Source organism: Podarcis gaigeae (assembly GCF_964106915.1).
Source record: "Podarcis gaigeae genome assembly, chromosome: 1".
Taxonomy (NCBI): Eukaryota; Metazoa; Chordata; class Lepidosauria; order Squamata; family Lacertidae; genus Podarcis; species Podarcis gaigeae.
Genome location: NC_139678.1, coordinates 8,459,157 through 8,479,604, shown reverse-complemented (window position 1 = coordinate 8,479,604; position 20,448 = coordinate 8,459,157). Strand labels below are relative to the sequence as shown.

The 20,448-nt window shown below is 44.3% G+C and overlaps 1 protein-coding gene across 2 annotated transcripts in view; it reads left to right on the top strand.

The window, feature by feature from the left end:
• Positions 1 to 3,659: 3,659 nt before the first annotated feature.
• Positions 3,660 to 20,448, top strand: part of CCDC175 (coiled-coil domain containing 175) — a 39,088-nt gene continuing 22,299 nt past the window's right edge. The window contains exons 1-7 of one of the 2 annotated variants that reach the window (XM_083733929.1): positions 3,660 to 3,852; positions 10,213 to 10,298; positions 10,873 to 10,984; positions 13,085 to 13,220; positions 14,585 to 14,813; positions 17,964 to 18,086; positions 19,952 to 20,061. In XM_083733929.1, coding sequence (XP_083590055.1) covers positions 3,774 to 3,852; positions 10,213 to 10,298; positions 10,873 to 10,984; positions 13,085 to 13,220; positions 14,585 to 14,813; positions 17,964 to 18,086; positions 19,952 to 20,061 — 875 coding nt within the window. In that variant the 5' untranslated portion in view covers positions 3,660 to 3,773. Of the gene's footprint in view, positions 3,853 to 8,655; positions 8,808 to 10,212; positions 10,299 to 10,872; positions 10,985 to 13,084; positions 13,221 to 14,584; positions 14,814 to 17,963; positions 18,087 to 19,951; positions 20,062 to 20,448 lie in introns of those variants that run through there. The other variant, XM_083733930.1, reaches the window with a different exon arrangement.

The window sequence follows — 20,448 nt, the reverse complement described above, 5'->3', positions numbered from 1 at the left end:
GAGGTCCTCTTTGCCATTTTAATCACAGCTGCCATCCTAGTTTCATACTGCGTATGTAGCAAAAGGTCCTCATAATAATATGACTCTGCAGCAATGCCTTCCATTTCACATCACTGCTGCTGACACTACTTAGGTTCTCTCTGAGAAATGGCTCTTCAGTAGCCTTAGCAGGCTGTAAGTTCATCTTGGCAGCACTGGAACTGGATAATATCTTTCAGAAAAATCAGCTTTCTGTTGCATAGGAAGCAGTGGTAGGGAAACTATAGACAGTGCCAGCAGCTACCATAAATAGTGGCCTGGTTTGCATGAATTGTTAAACTATGGCTTAGTGCTCCAGAGATGAGCCTCTATGAGCTTGAGCGAAGCCTCTGCCTCATGTGCTCCATTTCTCCCCCTCCTATGCGGTCAAGACGCAGACATCTACCAAGTTTAATTCTGCTTTTCAAATACTCTCAGCATGAAGTAGAACCAGGGGTTCTGTTTTAATACAAGCAGTAGTTAGTTAAACCATGGTTTGCAGTTGACATGTTTAACAACTGACCACTGTTACACCTGACTAATACATAACACTGTGTCAAGATTATTTAAAATCAAACTAAACTCAGCTGAAGTCCTGCGCACAAGGAGAAGGCAATGCACAAGCTGAGGGCTTGCGCATGGAGGCTCACTTTTGTGGCACTAAACCATGGTGAGAGTACTCAAGGCAGAATCAGTGCTGGCTCCCAGAGTCCTGGGAACTCACTATGCTTTTGCTTCCCATCCCCAAGACAGTCTGTTTCAAAACGATCTTGGACTCCAGGATCGTACCTGCAGTCACTACCTTTAAATTGCCTGCAAACATTGTACATTCTGCATGGCTTAATATAGCCAAATAGTTCTGGAGGGTTTTTTTGGCTGCAATGAAGTGGCAACTTATGGTTCTTTTAAGTACAGGGAAGACTGGAAATGGAGCAGAAGGAAGCAGGAGATTCTGAGGGAAGTCTTACACTTGTTAAGGCTCTTCTCACAATGGAGCATTTATATGGCTCCTCCCCTGTATCAAATCCAATGCCAAACGTGGCCTGATTTATCCCTAGAGCTTTGCCAGAAGACTGAATATCTACCTACTTCCTCCTCTGAATGTATTCCCCCCATACCGAATAACGATCTCACCCAGATTCAACGCTTTAGGAGCGTTTGTTTCTGAATGGTTCGTACAGTTTGTAGTAAGGATCTCGCTCCGATGGAAAGTGTGGAAATGTGGCAAGTAACGGGGGGGGGGGGGGCTGGTCCATTAGTAAAAATGGAGCACCGCTCCAGCAACCTCAATCTGCCCTCAACCAGCCTCTGTATTCCTGCCTTTTAAATTACAATCCAGTAATAATAATAATAATAATAATAATAATAATTTATTATTTGTACCCCGCCCATCTGGCTGGGTTTCCCTTGAAGAATTTAACAGGGGAGAGAATGGTACCAGTGGGGAATTGGAATTAGGTGCCTCCGCTCTCAATGGCTCTATCTCCACCTCCTGTTGATTTCCCTGTCTTCTGCCATGCCAGTCCCAATGGGAACCAGCCAACACAGTCAAGCAGGGAGCAATTTGGGTATCTTGAACTCCTGGAAGCAAAGAGACAGATTATTTTGGCCCACTAAGAATAGGAAAATGTATATTCTCTGTATGCCTCGCTGAAGATCACTCTGTTTGGCTGCCTATCTTCTCCAACTGCAGATGTGTTCAATGCTGAAGATACATATAAGATTTTTTTTTTTAGGACTGGGACAGTGGTGGTTTGAAAATGGTTACAATTCCCAGCGCCCTTAACATATTACAGTCTTCAGAATTTTTTGAGGGACGCCGTGTGCTTTATATCTTTGTTGTGGGTATGAATGCAATCGCGGCGTCACATGCAAACATGTTTCTTTCCTGCCCCAGGATGAGCTCTACAAAACACATCCTGCAAGTTTTCCAGATGGCTAATTTACATCAAGAAGCAGGAGGTGGGGAGGTGTTTGTGGGCAGTGTTTATTAGCAACTAGCTAATGATGCCACCAATACACCTATCTCTTCCAATCTGTGAAACAATTCTTAAACATTTTTAAAAGAATGTTTTGTGATAGGGGAAGGAGGATGGGAGTATACAGTAACTGTACACATGCTGTTTTAAAAAAACAAAAAGGCAGATACCCCACCTAGTACATATAAGGAGAGGAGTAAAGCTGATGGCTGATCCAGCATTTGACTTGCTAGGATGTACTGTAAATCTATAAGGCAATTTATGAAGCTGGATTTGCACTGCACATGAAGAACTCATAGTGACTTCTCTTGAACTGTTATGGTTATAATCAACCAGAAATGTCCCTCTACTGACTTCTCCATTCTTTATATTGTCTGTTCATGATGATTTATGCACATGACATTTCAGGGTAGCCATCTGCAATCCTGCTTTCAATACTATTTCCACCTGCAGAAGTTTTAGAGTGGTCTTGCTGTTTCAGTGAATATCCTATAACTTTTTTTCTGAATCCTGTAGCTTTTCAAACCACAATTGGTCTTTTTGTGGGGGCGGGGGAGGTTGATCCACTTTTGTTGTGCTATAGTCCCTCCAGACAGCAATAATGTGGTAGCCTTGGGAGAGCACCGCAGAACAATTAAAAAAGCAGAATAACTCCACCGTCAAATAGATGCTGCAGAATATATATACCTGCAGTGAAACTCGAGTCTGGAGCAGCTCCGAGGGGGAAATACATCACGGAAAGTTGTATTTCAATTTTCATGGTTCTTGAGCATAATTCAAGAGGCTAGCAGCTCAGATGCTACATATTTTCGCATTTGTACACACAGAACCCCATGCACCAGCTTATGCTGCGTTGTTACACTGTATTTTTGTAATTCAAGAAAATCTTTAATAAAAAATTTATTTAAAAAGATGAGAAAGAAACTCGGGGGGGGGGGGGAGCCACATATTGCAAGGAAAACATTGTGGAAAGGCGTCTTGCCTTGGGGCCAGAAGAGTCTGTAGGATAAACCACAAGTGTTTTTTTTATCAAATAGTTTTGCCCTGCACAGGTAAAACGCCACGCATAGTTTCAGGACCTTTTCATATTGCTTTTAAACAAACCGCGTTGAGGGTTGTTGTTTTTCTTTCTCTTTTTTCTCCTTTTTACAATCTGGCGGTGTATACATTTTATGAAACAAACAAATAATTTAAATTTTCTTTTCCCTTCTACGTCAGTCGTCATGTGAACTGATAGGGGCGCTAATAATGATCAATTCATTGTACTTAGGATGTAATGATTAGTTAGACATGATCATTAAACAGGGAAGGGAAGGTAGGCGCATTATTGCACATGCAAGTGCACACGCTGTTTAGGGAGGTTTTTAATGCTTAATATTTTAGCATGTTTTTAATAATCTGTTGGGAGCTGCCCAGAGTGGCTGGGGAAACCCAGGCAGATGGGCGGGGTATAAATAAATTATTATTATTACTATTATTAATTTTTAAAGCACCCCTTTAAAAAATCAATGAAAGCCTCAAACAAACAAAAAATAGGGAGAACGGTTCTGTTCGTTGTTTTTAAAGCACGGGCAGCGCATTTGAAGCGTCTGCGGTGTTGCTGCCCGGCCCTTGCAAACAGCGCAGCTCCCTGCAGGCCTCCTCAGAGGCAAACCCCACCGGATTCCATGGTTCTTGCTCCCAGGCAGGCGCGCGCAGGATCGCGGCCCCCGCGCTAGGCCGCCTTTCGTCCCGTTGCCGTGGCAACCGCGCGGCCTAGCCTGGCTTTCGGCCGCGATGGATCCCCGGCCTCCGCCCTGCACCCGACCCGAGTCCACGGCGGCAGCGACGGCTCTGGGCCACTTGGGCAGCGTGGGTGAGCTGCTTTCCCTCCTCCGCCCCGCGGGAGCAGTTTCCTTCCCGGGGGTTCACAGGGATCAGGGTTTCTTTTTTTGGGGGGGGGGAGAATGAGGGGAACCCCCAATTCTGGCTTTCTTTGGCGCACAGCTGGTCTGCTCTCTGAGCTGGAGTGGGGAGACGTTATTCCCCGCGTCCAGCCCACTATCTCTCTCTCTCTCTCTCTTTATTAAATTGTATCTCGCCATCATTTAATCTGTACGCCGCCTTCCCATCGTTAGAGCCATGCTCAAGGCAATTTGCCAGCCAGATGGGTGGGGTATAAATAAATTATGATGATGATGATGATGATGATGATGATGATGATGATGAAACATAGCAGAAGTAGTCATAAACCATAAGTAGAATAATAATAGGAGTGTAGAATTGGCAGGGACCCCCCAGGGTCATCTAGTCCAGCCCAATGCACATCGAGAAGTAAGGTAAAGGTAAAGAGACCCCTGACCATTAGGTCCAGTCGTGACAGACTCTGGGGTTGCGGCACTCATCTCCCTTTATTGGCCGAGGGAGCCGGCGTACAGTTTCCGGGTCATGTGGCCAGCATGAATAGTCCGCTTCTGGCGAACCAGAGCAGTGCACAGAAACCCCGTTTACCTTCCCGTTGGAGTGGTACCTATTTATCTACTTGCACTTTGACGTGCTTTCGAACTGCTAGGTTGGCAGGAGACACATTGAGAAGTACCCAGTCATAATAGGGTTGCCACGTTCAAAAAGTAAAAATCGAGATACAAAAATTTGCCGAAATCTACACGGGTTGCCATACATCCAGATTTTCGTGAACAATTCTGCAATTTCCTGCCCGGAGGGTTTCCGATGGCCGAATCCCAGCTATGTCTGGGAAATTCCAGACGTAGGGCAGCCCGTGATTGAGCAATTTCCACATAAATCATAGAAGTTGGAAGGGATCCTGAAAGTCTACTAGTCCAACCCCCTGCAATGCAGGAATCTCAATGAAAGCATCCCTGACAGATGGCCACCCAACCTCTGTGCTTTGTGGTGTAAGAAAAATGCAACAGCTTAACCCCCCCCCCCTTTTTAAAAAAATAATTTTTATTAAGTACAAATTAGAAAACATACATATTTACAACAAAAGAAATTACAAAGGAAAAAGAAAATACATATAACCAAGGGAAAGAAATTAGAGAATACTTTGCCTCTTTTCATATTTACAGTTATTTAAATAAATAATAAAATAAACAGCTTAGCCCCTTTTTGATTGTCCTTTTCACCCTTATTAGGCCTGATTGCTGTTGTCTTTTTAAGAGCACTCCTGATGCAGAAAGTTAAATTGAGGGTGCTTCCTAAAGGTAAAGGTAAAGGTACCCCTGCCCGTACGGGCCAGTCTTGACAGACTCTGGGGTTGTGCGCCCATCTCACTTAAGAGGCCAGGGGCCAGCGCTGTCCGGAGACACTTCCGGGTCACGTGGCCAGCGTGACATCGCTGCTCTGGCGAGCCAGAACCGCACACGGAAACGCCGTTTACCTTCCCGCTGGTAAGCGGTCCCTATTTATCTACTTGCACCCGGAGGTGCTTTCGAACTGCTAGGTTGGCAGGCGCTGGGACCGAGCAGCGGGAGCGCACCCCACCGCAGGGATTCGAACCGCCGACCTTTCGATCGGCAAGTCCTAGGCGCTGAGGCTTTAACCCACAGCGCCACCTGCGTCCCTAGGGTGCTTCCTACATCCTGCTCATTGAGCGTTCATTGCAGGGAGGTTAGATGAAGCTGATGTGTTTTTATTGAGCGGGGTTTTTTTAAAATGTTTGCAAGTGGGGAGATTAGACGAAGTTCCATAAATAAAGTGCCACCCCTGCCCCGCATCATTTTTCCTTTTCACTTTGGGGGAGCATGTTTGATGAGCCAGATCTCCAAATCGGCTTTAATTGCCCAACCTAAATTTGCTGGAATGTGATTGAATCTCCCTGCCAAAAACAACCATTTGAAACTGGCCTAAATCTTCTGCATTTTTTACTTCTGTAGTAGGTAAAGCTTGCCTCAGACACATAGCAATGAATTCAAGCTGCATCGCTAAAGTTGGTTTGGAGGTCTGCTACAACAAGCCCACTTCCTTCCAAAATTGGACCTTTTGCAATAAGGAAAGTGACAGGAAAATCTCAGTTGACTTCAAAATTATTCAAAATCACAAGCAAAGGAATATTTTTGACATGTCCTGAGGTTCCCTGTGCACGTTAACAAGGTGGTTGTAATACTATTAAAACAACAATACTTTGAAAACTTTGAGAATCCAAATTTTTATTAAAAACATAATTAAAAACCTTAAGGAATCCCTTATTCCCCCCTCGGAATAAGTATGCTATTAATAACTATGCTATTAATAATAATGCTATTAAAAGAAGTACCACAATCCTGTTGCTAAACTCTGCCATTATTGCTCCAAAGTAAGTAAGAGTAATGCCAGCTGTACAAAAACATCTTCGGGTACACAAATCTCACGTCCAGAGCATACCAAATCCAGATTAGAAGTCTGTTATAGGAGGAATGGAATAGTTGATGATGCAGCTTCTGTGCAACAGATGCCAACAATTCATAGTAGCTTTTAATTATAGCTAGTGGAGATTTTACCAGACTAGACTTTTCTGGGAATATGTTGCAAGGCTCATTTCAAAAGTTGGAGGCTGTGAATCTTTATGGTTGTTTTTGTTGTGTTCTCACGAGAGAGACGAAATTGATTTCTGTCATTCAGAACTACTTGGAAATATGTTGAACGCTCTTAGGATGATACCGCTGAAAAATGGAAGCTGGCTCAGGAAAGCTGATAAAAAGAACTTGCCTAAATAGGGATTGCAACACTTTTTACATGAATAACAAAGCCACCCTTTTGTCACCTATTCTAGGTTTGATAATCTAAAGTGCTGGGAATCTTGGACTGGCAGTATGATGGTGGAGCCCAGACACCTAAGGGCCAAACTATATATTCACTTAATTACACAGTGTGAGGTTTTTCCATAAATAGTTAAGAGCCCAATTTTTAATGGGAAGGCAGGATGAGGAAACTGAACACTTAAGCCCTCCGCTCCCTGTGCTTTTCCTTCCCAGTAAGACTCAATCTCTCCTATGCTTGCAATTATTTAAAGAAATGATATGTGGCTGTATGCTGCATAATTATGTGAATATAATTTTGGCCCTTTATTCTCTACACTGCATTGCAGACTGAAAGAACGATTACAGATAGGTAGCCGTGTTGGTCTGCCATAGTCAAAACAAAAAAAATTCCTTCCAGTAGCACCTTAAAGACCAACTAAGTCAGTTCTTGGTATGAGCTTTCGTGTGCATGCACACTTCTTCAGATACACTGAAACAGAAGTTTCCAGACCCTTCTATATTGTGAGACGGTGGGGAGGGGTATTACTCAGAAGGCTGGTGGGAATGGGTGATTGGCAGATAGCTGTGATGAGCCTGTTGACGACTCTTAACGACTGCAATAGGTCTTACAGGAAGAAGCAAGGGGTGAAAAGGTGAAAAATGGCTTTGTCATGTATAATGAGATAAGAATCCAAGGTCTTTGTTCAGGCCAGGTTTCTCCATGGTTTTAAGTTTGGGGATAAGTTGTAATTCAGCAGCTTCTCTTTCCAGTCTATTTCTGAAATTCCTTTGTAGTAAAACAGCTACTTTGAGATCTTGTATAGAATGTCCTGGGAGACTGAAGTGTTCTCCTACTGGTTTCTCTGTCTTGTGATTCCTGATGTCCGATTTATGTCCGTTTATTCTTTGGCGTAAGGTCTGGCCTGTTTGTCCAATATAGAGAGCTGAAGGACACTGTTGGCATTTGATGGCATACACAATGTTAGACGATGAGCAATTAAATAGTCCCGAGATGGTATGTGTGATGTTGTTGGGGCCAGTAATGGAGTTGTCCGGGTGTATGTGGCAGCAAAGTTGGCATCTGGGTTTATTACAGGCTCTGGTGCCAGTGTCCGTGTTAGGTCTGGCTGTAGTATCATTGTGGGTTAGGAGTTGTTTAAGACTGGGTGGCTGTCTGTAGACAATGAAAGGTCTTCCTCCCAGAGCTTGAGAAAGAGAACTGTCATTGTCCAGGAGAAGTTGTAGATCTCTGATGATGCGTTGTACTGTTTTAACTTGGGAGCTGTATGTGATGACTAGAGGTGTTCTGTTATTTTCTTTTTTGGGTCTGTCTTGCAGCAAGTTCTCTCTGGGTATCAGTCTGGCTCTGTTGATCTGTTGTCTAACTTCATCTGTTGGGTATTTTAGTTCTAAAATAAACCCAGATGCCAACTTTGCTGCCACATACACCCGGACAAAGACCTTGGATTCTTATCTCATTATACATGACAAAGCCATTTTTCACCTTTTCACCCCTTGCTTCTTCCTGTAAGACCTATTGCAGTCGTTAAGAGTCGTCAACAGGCTCATCACAGCTATCTGCCAATCACCCATTCCCACCAGCCTTCTGAGTAATACCCCTCCCCACCTTCTCACAATATAGAAGGGTCTGGAAACTTCTGTTTCAGTGTATCTGAAGAAGTGTGCATGCACACGAAAGCTCATACCAAGAACTGACTTAGTTGGTCTTTAAGGTGCTACTGGAAGGAATTTTTTTTGTTTTGAAAGAACGATGTTTCTGATCTCTGCTATACTGCAGCGCCATCACCACCAATGGCCAGAAGGTGGTACTGCAGCTCCCTCTCCATCAGGGAACTGCTGTTGTGTAGAATCAGTAAGAGTTTCATCTGGCCCTATAAAGCTGCTGATTCTGGCTTACAGTTCCTCATTGACTGCCTTCTTCCTTTTGACTGTTTGCCTCTGGACCACCAGCCCTGACAGTGAAATGTAAGGTATCAAAGAGTGTGTTGAATTGAACCATTAGCAGATTATTGCAGTCAGTATGGCAGGAGATGACATAACATCACTAGACAGCTGTAAATCTTAAGTGCAGGTGAGTTCCCTTTTAATGCGCTCATTGGTACATAATATTTAGCAGCTGGCAAAAGAAAACTAAAATCTGTTCCTTTCAGCTGATCTGATGCATAAATCTCACAATCTACCTCCTAGATTGCCACACTGTCTTCAAATTAGAACAGTGAGGACCCAGGTAACAGTCCGAGGCAGCATAATTTCAAGGCTCACTAGTCAGATAATTTTTTCAAAAAACTTTCCCTGTTTGGAAGAACCTTGAGTGCCAGCTAGATTGAACAATGTGACATTCATTTATATGGTATACTCAAAGGCCCGATGAGCATTATCATTTATAGCTCTAACTGGTAATGCTACTTTGCGATTAACTCAAATAACATTTAGTTTATTATCTGTTGAGCTGTAGTTTCTTTTTTAACCAAGCAGAGTTCATGAGACCACTGAGGAAGACCAAGGTCAACATGATTTTGACTGTTTATAGTCTATTGATATTTTTGCATGCTGTGTGATATTTAATGAGGCACATTTGTTCTGTTTATGAATATTGGGTTTATTTATACTCTTCATGTTTGGATTTTAATTTTTTTGCTTTGGATACAGCTAGAGATCCATATCGTTCATTTTTAATTGGTACTATATTACATTAACTTTTTTTGTATTACATTAGCTTGTTTATATTCTTTCATCACGCCTTTAGTTCGTCAAGATTTACTTCCCTTTGACATTACTTACTCCTGGAGAAATTACAGCTGGTGGTGGTTATTATTTTTAATTTAATAAAATGTATTATGTGCCCTTTACCAGCAGGTACCCCAGATGGGTTACAACAGAATTGAAAACTGTTAAAACAGATTAAAGTCATAGGGATAGGGTTAGTTTAGAAAGAGCAGAGCCCAGGATTGGACAAGACACTCAGCCAAAACGTAGCTTAGCTCAGTGTGCCAGCAAAACGGAAAGGCCGAAGTAAAGCAGCTGTGAGCTCCTTTCTGGGAGTCAACACACACACATTCACACTATGACAAAGTTTGGATTAGTGGGACATGCAAGCCAGGCCAGTAGGGTTCTGAAATACAATTGGTTTCATCTTTGGCCCTCTTTAAGAGCCAATTGAAAACATTTTAATTCTCCTTGCGTTTTAGGGGGGACTGGTGGGGGATATTTTGCTGGGTGGAGCTGCTGCTGTAATGCTGGGGATGGTTTTGGCATTTGCTGCTGGATATTGACAAGTAGGCTTTGAATAATATTGCTGGCTGCTATTTTGTGTTGTGTTTACTGTAAATTTGCAAATTGTTCAATTTAGTAATGTTTTGTTGTCCACTCTGGGATCATGAAAGAGATGAAGGGTGGGATATAATAACAAGGAAATCTGAAAGCTGCCGCATATTACGAAGATTTAAGATTCTATTGTTTCCCCAAATTTTATTTAGAAAAACAGCTTCAGAATGAAGGGCTTGTGTTCAACAAGGAAACTGTGCAGCACTTTGAAGATGCTATTAAATCCATCAAGAAACTGGTAATGTCAGAACTTAAACAAGCAAAGCTTTGGGACATATAAAAAATAGGGAACTCTGCATTTCTCTGATTACCAAACTTGGACCTGATCAAATGAGTTGCCTTGGATTTACAGCTGGTTATTTGGGAGGCAGTCAGCTGCCCCCCTAGACCATTCTGCTGCTTTACTAGAATTTAACAATCAGAGAGGGTCTTTGCTAGTAGATCTTCAGTCTTCAAGAGCCGTACATATAGCTTGAAACTGACATTCTGTTCCATCCTACACCCAGGGCATTGAGCGCCTTGTGTCCAGGATACCTCTGTTACTCTAGAGCAGGCATAATATTGCGCACAGGACAGTACCATAGCTGTCAACGTTTCCCTTTTCTTGCGAGGAATCCTATTTGGAATAAGGGAATTTCCCTTAAAAAAGGGGAAACGTTGCCAGCTATGGACAGTACCATGATGAATGTGCTTTCCAGAGCTAGTGATCCTGGTTTCTGTATGTCTGCTCTCAAATAAAACTGGAGTGGTACTTAAATTAGTGCAGGCGTATCGTGCTGAATTTCATTTTTCGGCCATGTGTCCATTTCTAGGAAGAGGAGAGGAAACATACTATTGAACTGTGGGAAGAGGAGACCATCAAAAACAGCAATCTCCGTGTCCAAATCAAAGAGTTCCCAGAGCTTGTAATGAAGGAGTTTGAAGGTATTTCAGAGTCATGGGATAATAGCATGTAGCAGCAGATAGAATGTATTTGTAGCATGTATAACCATTCATTTAGAATCATAGAATCATAGAGTTGGAAGAGACCACAAGGGCCATCGAGTCCAACCCCCTGCCAAGCAGGAAACACCACCAGAGCACTCTTGACATATGGTTGTCAAGCCTCTGCTTAAAGACCTCCAAAGAAGGAGACTCCACCACACTCCTTGGCAGCATATTCCACTGTCAAACAGCTCTTACTGTCAGGAAGTTCTTCCTAATGTTTAGGTGGAATCTTCTTTCTTGTAGTTTGGATCCATTGCTCCGTGTCCGCTTCTCTGGAGCAGCAGAAAACAACCTTTCTCCCTCCTCTATGTGACATCCTTTTATATATTTGAACATGGCTATCATATCACCCCTTAACCTCCTCTTCTCCAGGCTAAACATGCCCAGCTCCCTTAGCCGTTCCTCATAAGGCATCGTTTCCAGGCCTTTGACCATTTTGGTTGCCCTCCTCTGGACACGTTCCAGTTTGTCAGTGTCCTTCTTGAACTGTGGAGCCCAGAACTGGACACAGTACTCCAGGTGAGGTCTGACCAGAGCAGAATACAGTGGCACTATTACTTCCCTTGATCTAGATGCTATACTCCTATTGATGCAGCCCAGAATTGCATTGGCTTTTTAAGCTGCCATTTAAAGCATGATAGATTGAACTTAGGTAGTTTAATTTAGTGGCAGAATTTAAACTTTGGACCACAGAAGATGGGATATTGTTTTTCTCAAGGGAGCAGGGACACGACAATAATAATAATACTTTAAAGAAAAAAAGAAAGCAATTATCTGTGTACACACACTCGCTTCCCCTCCCTTCCCATAGATAAAGTGACTGAAATAGCATAAATAAAATGATAAAACCAATATATATAATGAGTTCTAGTGTTAAAGCTCTGCACATTTCTGGATCCCTGATATAGCCATCAGCGAATGCAAATAGGTTACATGAAATATTAGATCAGCAGGAGGTCTGTTGCAAAAAGTTCTTTTCCCATTAGGGTTTGAATCGCCTTATTTTAAAAACTTACTGCTTCAGGGGGCAAAAAGAAGCACAGAGAAATTGGTTGCAATAATTATTACGGAGGAATAGCGCTGTGAGAAGAGTGGGATGCCCACAGAGGCAGCGTGCAAAGTACGTTGCGTTATCAATTGTGAAAGTTTTCCCTGTGCGTGGACTGTAATCCCTGTGGGATTCCTTGAAAAGGAGGGATGGACCATGAATCCCCGGGGAGGGGGGGTGCTGCCCCGGGAACCTCATGCTGGAAAGGCAAACGAATGTTTAGGGAGGAGCCATTGTATTGGCTTTAAGAGGGGAGCAGACAAGTTAACGGAGAATAAGTCTGGGAGCCAGAGTTGGGCCCTCCAGGCCACTCTATCGCCACTGGCACTGCTTTGCATTTTGAGTGGTTTTGGCTGGCTGGAATGTGCCCTTGAATTCAGGATCTGCATCTGACCCTGGGTTCTTTCACCCAGGTGTACCTATCAATTGCCTCTCTTTAAATGTCGCTACCCTGTGGGTTAAACCACAGAGCCTAGGACTTGCTGATCAGAAGGTCAGCGGTTCAAATCCCTGCGATGGGGTGAGCTCCCGTTGCTCGGTCCCAGCTCCTGCCAACCTTGCAGTTCGAAAGCACGTCAAAGTGCAAATAGATAAATAGGTACCACTCCGGCGGGAAGGTAACCAGCGTTTCCGTGCGCTCTGGTTCACCAGAAGCGGCTTAGTCATGCTGGCCACATGACCCGGAAGCTGTACGCCGGCTCCCTCAGCCAATAAAGCAAGATGAGCGCCGCAATGCCAGAGTCGGCAACGACTGGACCTAATGGTCAGGGGTCCCTTTACCTTTACCTTACCTGATCTCTTGGGAGTATGTAGACTTCCTGATGTTGCTCTCATGGGATGAGTGTCAGAGCGGCTACACAAAGCCAGGAAGTCAGACAGAAACACCACACAGGGAATTTTAATGATGTGCGTATTTGTAAGCCTGGGTGTGCGTATTTGTAAGCCTGGGTGTGCGTATTTGTAAGCCTGTCTTACTTTTCTTGTTCCAGAACTCGTGGCTGCTGCTCAGCGCTATCGTTTTATCAAGATAAATGAGACTGAGACGTCCATAAACGAGATCTCCACTGCAATAGAATCGGCATATTCAAAGCAGACTGTCTCTAAAGACCAAAACGCTCACCTGTGGTAGGCATGATTTGTTCAACCAAAATCATAGCATTGGGAAATTGTCCAGCCTAAATTGTCCTGTGCTAAAAGTATCTCTGATGGGTGTCTTGAAAGCCCTCAAGAAAGGAGATGCTATAACATGACTAGATAATGTTGTTCCATCACAAAACTGCTATTAATAAGCTCTATCTTAATGTTTAACCTAAAACTGCTACTCTCTTATTTATACACATTGGGCGGCGTGCAACTAAATAGTTGTGCTTGTGCAAGGATTAGCACTAGAGAAATCGGATTTCCCTCTTTCTCCTCCCCCTTCATGTACCTTGTGCTGTCCCCAAATCTGCTCCAGAGGGTTGGGAAAACCTCTAGAACAGTTTTAGGGTGAATGCTGGGTGTGGGTGGGTGAGAACGTTCCAATGCTCAAGGAGAATCCTTGCAATGAGGGAATTGTTTTGGTTGTTACTTTGCTTTTATGTTTTTATATTGCAAACCAGACTATGATCCTCAGATGAAGGGTGGTATAGAAAGTTATTTTTCTAAAAAATGTGTGAACAGAACATTCACTTTATTGCTGCATTGCCTACAGCCCATTGGCTTGTGTCCAATGATGCCCACACAATTCCCTCTTCCCACTGCAACACCTTGTGTCCTTTGCAAAGCCACTTCTGGGGGTCAAGGGCCCCCCAGGAAAAGCCTGGGGTGAGGGGTGGAGGTTTCACTGGGTGGAGGGGTGAAGTGAGGGGAATCATAGAATCATAGAGTTGGAAGAGACCATAAGGGCCATCGAGTCCAACCCCCTGCCAAGCAGGAAACACCATCAGAGCACTCCTGACATATGGTTGTCAAGCCTCTGCTTAAAGACCTCCAAAGAAGGAGACTCCACCACACTCCTTGGCAGCAAATTCCACTGTTGAACAGCTCTTACTGTCAGGAAGTTCTTCCTAATTTAGGTGGAATCTTTTTTCTTGTAGTTTGGAACCATTGCTCCGTGTCCGCTTCTCTGGAGCAGCAGAAAACAACCTTTCTCCCTTCTCTATGTGGCAGCTGCTTGCGCAGAGATCCGTCATGTATCCCAGGGCCTGTCTTTCCTGATGTTCCTAACCCTCAGGGGAGGCATCTTAGGGGGCTGCAGTGGGAAAGAAGAAGTAGCCCATTCTCTTTGCTTAAGCATCCTTGCATGTATACTGCATTGGATACAGCTCCTTGGAGCCCTTCCCTATCCTCAATCAATCAATCAATCAATCAATAAGACTCTCTTGCCCTTTTCTGGGTAGCGTAGCATAAGATAAAGTTGCAATAAGGTGATGGCACGGTTCTGCTGTTCTCTGTCACCATGAAGCAAACTTGATGTCTCAGCACATCCCATGCCATTCTTTTGACAGCGAGGAGGAAATGGACTTGTGGGCTGAGCACGAAGAAGCTGTTGAATTGTTGAACGAGACGATGGAAGCAAAACATAAGGTCAACATTGAGATCAATGAGCTTCACAATTTGAAAAAATATGAGGAGGAAGAAATCGGCAGGCAAGAAAGTGCCATCCAGGAGCTGAAGCAAATAATGGCTCAAGAGGCCTCTGAGTTTAAAACAAAGAAAGAGTGGCTATATGCACAGGTATGTTTTCTGGAATTGCAGTTCCATAAAGAGGCGCTGCTTGGACAGTATCAGACCATTGGGCTGTCTGGTCCAGTATTGGCACAGCTGTCCACAGAATCAAACAGGTACCTGGGTTACCTTAAACAGGCGATGCCTGGGCAGTTTGTGGAAAGCACCTTACAATTTAAGGATGATTCTCTTTGTTAGTTTTTATGCCCCCATGCCATAAAAGCTGGCCTGTCTCCCTACCTACTGTCTCAATGATAAAGAAACAAATTGCCCTGGTTGGCAGTTATTCTTATTCTTATTATTATTGATTGTTTTTATTGAAAGATTTACATGGACAACAAAGGGACATGTAACATCTCTGTTGTCAAGTCATAGAGTCCTTTTTACAGGTCAATTACATTCCGTGTGAGATGCTGCTATCATAGGCATTGTGAGGTAGTGGAGGGAGAGAGAGAGAGAAAGGGGGGATAATGATTTTTAATTCTTTTGCATAGTGTACAGTGGTGCCCCGCAAGACGAATGCCTCGCTAAACGAAAGGGTTTTCCGATTTTTAGCGGCTTCGCAAGACGAATTTCCCTATGGGTTTGCTTCGCAAGACGAAAGCCCATAGGGAAATCTCCGGGGACAGCGGGGAAGCGCAGCGCGCCTTCTCCTATGTTCCCGGACCTGTCCTGAAGGCTTGCGGTGGGAGGTCCGGGAACAGAGGGGAAGGTGTGCAGCGCTTCTCCTCTGTTCCCGGGGCTTGCGGTGGGAGGAGGGTTTTTCCTCCCCACCGCCAACATTCAGAACAGCGGTGGGGAGGAAAGCCCTCCTCCCACCGCAAGCCTTCAGGACAGGTCCGGGAACAGAGGAGAAGGCGCGCTGCGCTTCCCCGTTGTCCCCGGAAAGGCTGTTCTGAAGGCTGGTGGTGGGGAGAAAAGTCCTTCTCCCCCCGCCAGCCTTCAGAAGAGGTCCGGGGACACACTGTCCCCGGACCTGGTCTGAAGGCGGTCTCCATAGGAACGCATTAATTGATTTTCAATGCATTCCTATGGGAAACTGTGCTTCGCAAGACGAAAAACTCGCAAGAAGAAAAAACTTGTGGAACGAATTAATTTTGTCCTGCGAGGCACCACTCTATATGCAGAGTTTTGTGTCAGCATCAAGAGGATAGGTTCTTTCTTCCACTATTTGTTTTTGTTGGTGGTGCAAGAGATTGGAGAGTCTAGAGCATGGTTGGTTGTATTCAGTTGTTTGCAGTGAGTTTTGTCTCTGTGTGTTGGGGGTGAGGGGCTGTTGGGTCTCAGCCATACCGATTTGTATGCTGTCAGAGGGGTTAGGTTGTTGTCTTGTTGGGCTGTAATAAAAGGAAGCCAGCCCAGGGTGAAGGCATCCTCTTTTGTTTGTCCTCATGCTGGTTTCAATTTGTTGGTTAGCTTATCTAGTACAGCTGTTTCCCACACAGTTTGGTCCTGGCTCCCAGTTAAGACCATGCTTCCCTCTCCCATGTCTCAGGTGTTAGGCCTGTACCAGCTTACAGACAACAATGTAAAACAGCTACTCACCAGTAACGACAGCCACATCCCAGAGATACAGAGCATTTCCACACAGCAGTTTATGGTGGACTTGGTGCTACACGTGCATGCAATCCTTCCCCCCCCCCCCATGTTCACACGATGCCCTCATCAGAATGCCACCCCTCCCCGCCTTTAATCCAGCTCTCTACAATTTCCATGGTTGCAGAGTGGGATTTTCTATTTTTAAAATGGGAAATAGTATGCAGTGGCATTTTGATGAGGACGACTTTGTTTGGATACTGCACAAAACTTGTGCGCATGACCAGGGCCAAGACTACAATAAGTGTTCTCAGGTGCAGGGATCAGGTTCTGCAGCAGGCCCAGATGCCGGCTCTACCCCAATGTCAGCACTATGGCAGGTTCATTCACCTGCTCATCTTCCAATTTATACAGTCATACCTCATGTTACGTCCACTTCATGTTACGTTCTTTCAGGTTACGTCCCGCAGTGACCCAGAAGTACCGGAAAGGGTTACTTTTGGGTTTCGCCGCCCGCACATGCGCAGAAGCACAAAATGACATCACGCGCATGCGCAGAAGCGGCGAATCGCAACCCGCGCTTGCACAGATGTGCCGCTGCAGATTGCGTTCTTTTCATGTTGCGAACGGGCCTCCGGAATGGATCCCGTTCGCAACCAGAGGTACCACTGTATAAGTCATTCAGACCAGTCTCTACTCAGAAGAATATGGAGATACAGTTCTGGCATCAGAATGGATTTTTATCAAGCTACATGTTTTAATTGACTCACCAGTTCCAGGACGACCAGTTCCATGGGCTTTAGTCCAGATTCCTGCATTGCAGGGGGTTGGACTAGATGACCCTTGGGGTCCCTTCCAATTCTACAATTCTATGATTCTGTGACAGTGCTATTAACCCAACTGCTTTATGTGAATGGCAACTGTTAAAAATGCCATCACGATCTGTTCTTTTCTGCATTTCAATTCTTTCTGACCTCATGGGTTACAATTCTAGCAACTACAACAATACAGTTAACTCAGAATAGCACTTCATGCATCTGATGAAGCAGACTATAACGTATTTTTCTGCGTATAAGACAATGTTTTTCATGGGTGGGTGGCAAGTGAGCAGGCGGATGATTTGTGGCGGCGGTGAGCAGGCGATTGGCGGTGGCGACATCCCCCCCCAGAAGAGTTCAACAACTCAAGAAATATTGATTTCTTAATTTTGGGTTCAAAATGCAAAATGAGGGTCATCTTATATACAGTAATCCACGAATACTTTGTGCCTTCTTTATTTCTGATGCAAGAGGCTTGACACGACAACTCCTGTGGAAGTCATTGGTAGAGCTATCCTTAGTAAATTTATCCAGCTTTTAAAAACAAGTATCCTAGTATCCATTACCTCATGGCAATGAACAATTCTGTATCTATTTTTTTTAAGCAACAACAAATGATATAACGCTTCTGAGTGTTAACAAATCAACAGCAAGCTGGTCTGCTTTTATTTAGAATATGAAAGATGCATCTCCCCCTTCCCCAAAGAGGTAGACACAGTTAGAAAGAAATATGCCCCTTTCCCATCAAGCGCTAAACAATACATGGAGAGTTGCTCTGCTTATATTAAAGTTGTTCTGACTGTAGATTGAAGAAATCAAAAGTAGGCTTGCGGCCAAGAAGATTGAAGGTTCACAGAAGAAGGAAGAATATGTAGAATTATATAATGTATGGAGAGATATGCAGAGGGAAATTGCTGAGCTTCAGAAGGTAAAAGAAATTATGTATTTGGGTAATGAGCTATTTGGTAAACGAAGCATAATTTAATTACCATGTTTTTTGCTTTGTGAGACGCACCAGACCATAAGACGCACCTAGTTTTTGGAGGAGGAAAACAAGAAAAAAAAAATTCTGAATCTCAGAAGCCAGAACAGCAAGAGGGATCACTACGCAGTGAAAGCAGCCATCCCTCTTGCTGTTCTGGCTTCTGGGATAGCTGCGCAGCCTGCATTCGCTCCATAAGACGGACACACATTCCCCCTTACTTTTTAGGAGGGGAAAAGTGAGTCTTATAGAGCCAAAAATACGGTACTTGACAGTATGGGGGACAGGCAGAAATGATCCAGCGAGCGCTTGATTTTAGAATGAATTGGGGTTGCACACAGGAGCACTGCCTGGTGGATTGGCATCCTAGTAAATTGGGAACTGAGCTCCTAATATCGTTGTGGGCTTTGGCATCGGATCGCCAACGTTTTGGACGTAGCCCTTCAAATCTTGTCTTAAGGTGATAGGCAGAGCAGCCACAGGTTTTCCTGCTCGATCCCTCCCTGTCGTTCGGAATCTGCTTCACTTGCTGCGCCAAGCAGGACTACAGATGGTGGATCACAGTGCTGCAAAGGGATGGGCAGGGGGAGCTCTGAGCTTTAAAGGCTTTGTGCAATTGCCAGGATCTCAGGTGGCCTCCCAATCTGTGCTTGAACACAATGTACTCGAAAGTTGTGGAATGGAGCTTTGAGAAGGTGGGTGTTAGGGGAGGGGTAGTACCTCTGGTGGGGACACGTCATGCTCCTTCTGGGGTAGTTTGCCCACCTTTGGTCCCCACCCTGTGCTCAGCTCTCACCTGTGGCTCCTAGAAGCTGTCAGCATCCGACAGTGGTCACACCTCAGGAAATGGCTTTGACTGGCCGGCTAAACCAGGTGAGGGTAGTCAATGGGTCTCAAACATTCATTGAGTTAGGGACTTCCCTGCATGCGAAGACAGGCTCCTGCAGAGTGAGCAGACGAGACCAATAGTGGGTCCAGCAGTCAAGAAGGCGGTTTCCATACGTGCTGTAGAGGGAAGTGAGGGGCAGGTGGGGCTTGTCAACCTGGGAAGGGAGCCCATTTAGGAGAAGGAAAACCGTGATCTTAAACCACTGCTGCCTTATGGAACATCTCTGAGCAAAGAAAAGGCTAAGGAGTAAACCCTACACAAATCCGGAGTGGAGTCTCTATGATGGTTGGGGTGGCACTTTGTACTCCTCCTTCTGGCAATTCTTGTAGCCAAGCTGGTGCCAGACGTAGTGCTCTGCTTTCCTTTGGACCGAATCAGCAAGGCCGAGAGGGGGCGGGTCTCATGACCTCCATACATACTGCCCAGGCTTCCCCCTTTGAAGGTCACTTCTGTGCTGCTAATGCAGTGGTTTGACTTCACCCCTAGAGGCACACTTCATTGTCTCTTGAGACAGAGAGATGCCAGCAACGAAAAGGTTGGCCAGTCAATTTACAATATTTGCCTGATCAGGAAGAACTTTCTGATGCTAAGAGCTGTTTGACAGTAGAACGGTTTCCCTCTGAAAGTGGTACGTGGTACACGCTCCTTCCTTGGAGGTTTTAAAGCAGAGGTTGGGTGGCCATCTGTCATGGATGCTTTAGCTGAGATTCCTGCATTGCAGAGGGTCCCTCAGGGTCCCTTCAATCTCTACAGTTAATATGGTTCTATATGATTCTAGGAGCAGTGTGCCAAGCCTGGTTTTAATGCGAAAACCACCCTGAGCTTGTTTGGATTGCAACCATAATTCCAAATACAAATCTAAATAATTAGAAGCTTCAATAGGAGTGTTAGCAGTTCTGAATTTTACTTTTGCATTTGGTAGCTCCACAGTTCTCAGAGGGATGAGCTATCAGAACTCTTTAAGAACATCAGACAACTAATTAAAGCATATGAAGCAAAAAAGGCAGAGAAGGAGGATCTCATCAAAAAAAAGTAAGCAAATTTTTTACATTTCTTACATTTTTATACGATTTTTTTTAATGTGACATTTATCTATTTATTTTAAAAGGCCAAACAATTGCTCTGGCCTTTAGACTTGAAGGTAAAAGTACTGTTAGGTTGGAGTTTTCCCGAGATTTGCTCCTGAGCATTAAAGAATATGAAGAAGATCTGCAGAAGGGACTTGGAAAAGAGTTAAGAGCCTCGGACATAAGATCTCCAGGTTGATGGACTATATGGAACTGACGGAAAGGACTGGCAGAATCCAAAACCAGGGAGAGGAGATGGTGGAAGAAGACTGGAAAATTTAAAGTTTATATTTAGAAATATTGTAAAAGTAATGACTGTTAGAAAAATGGTAGAATGATATTTTATGGATTT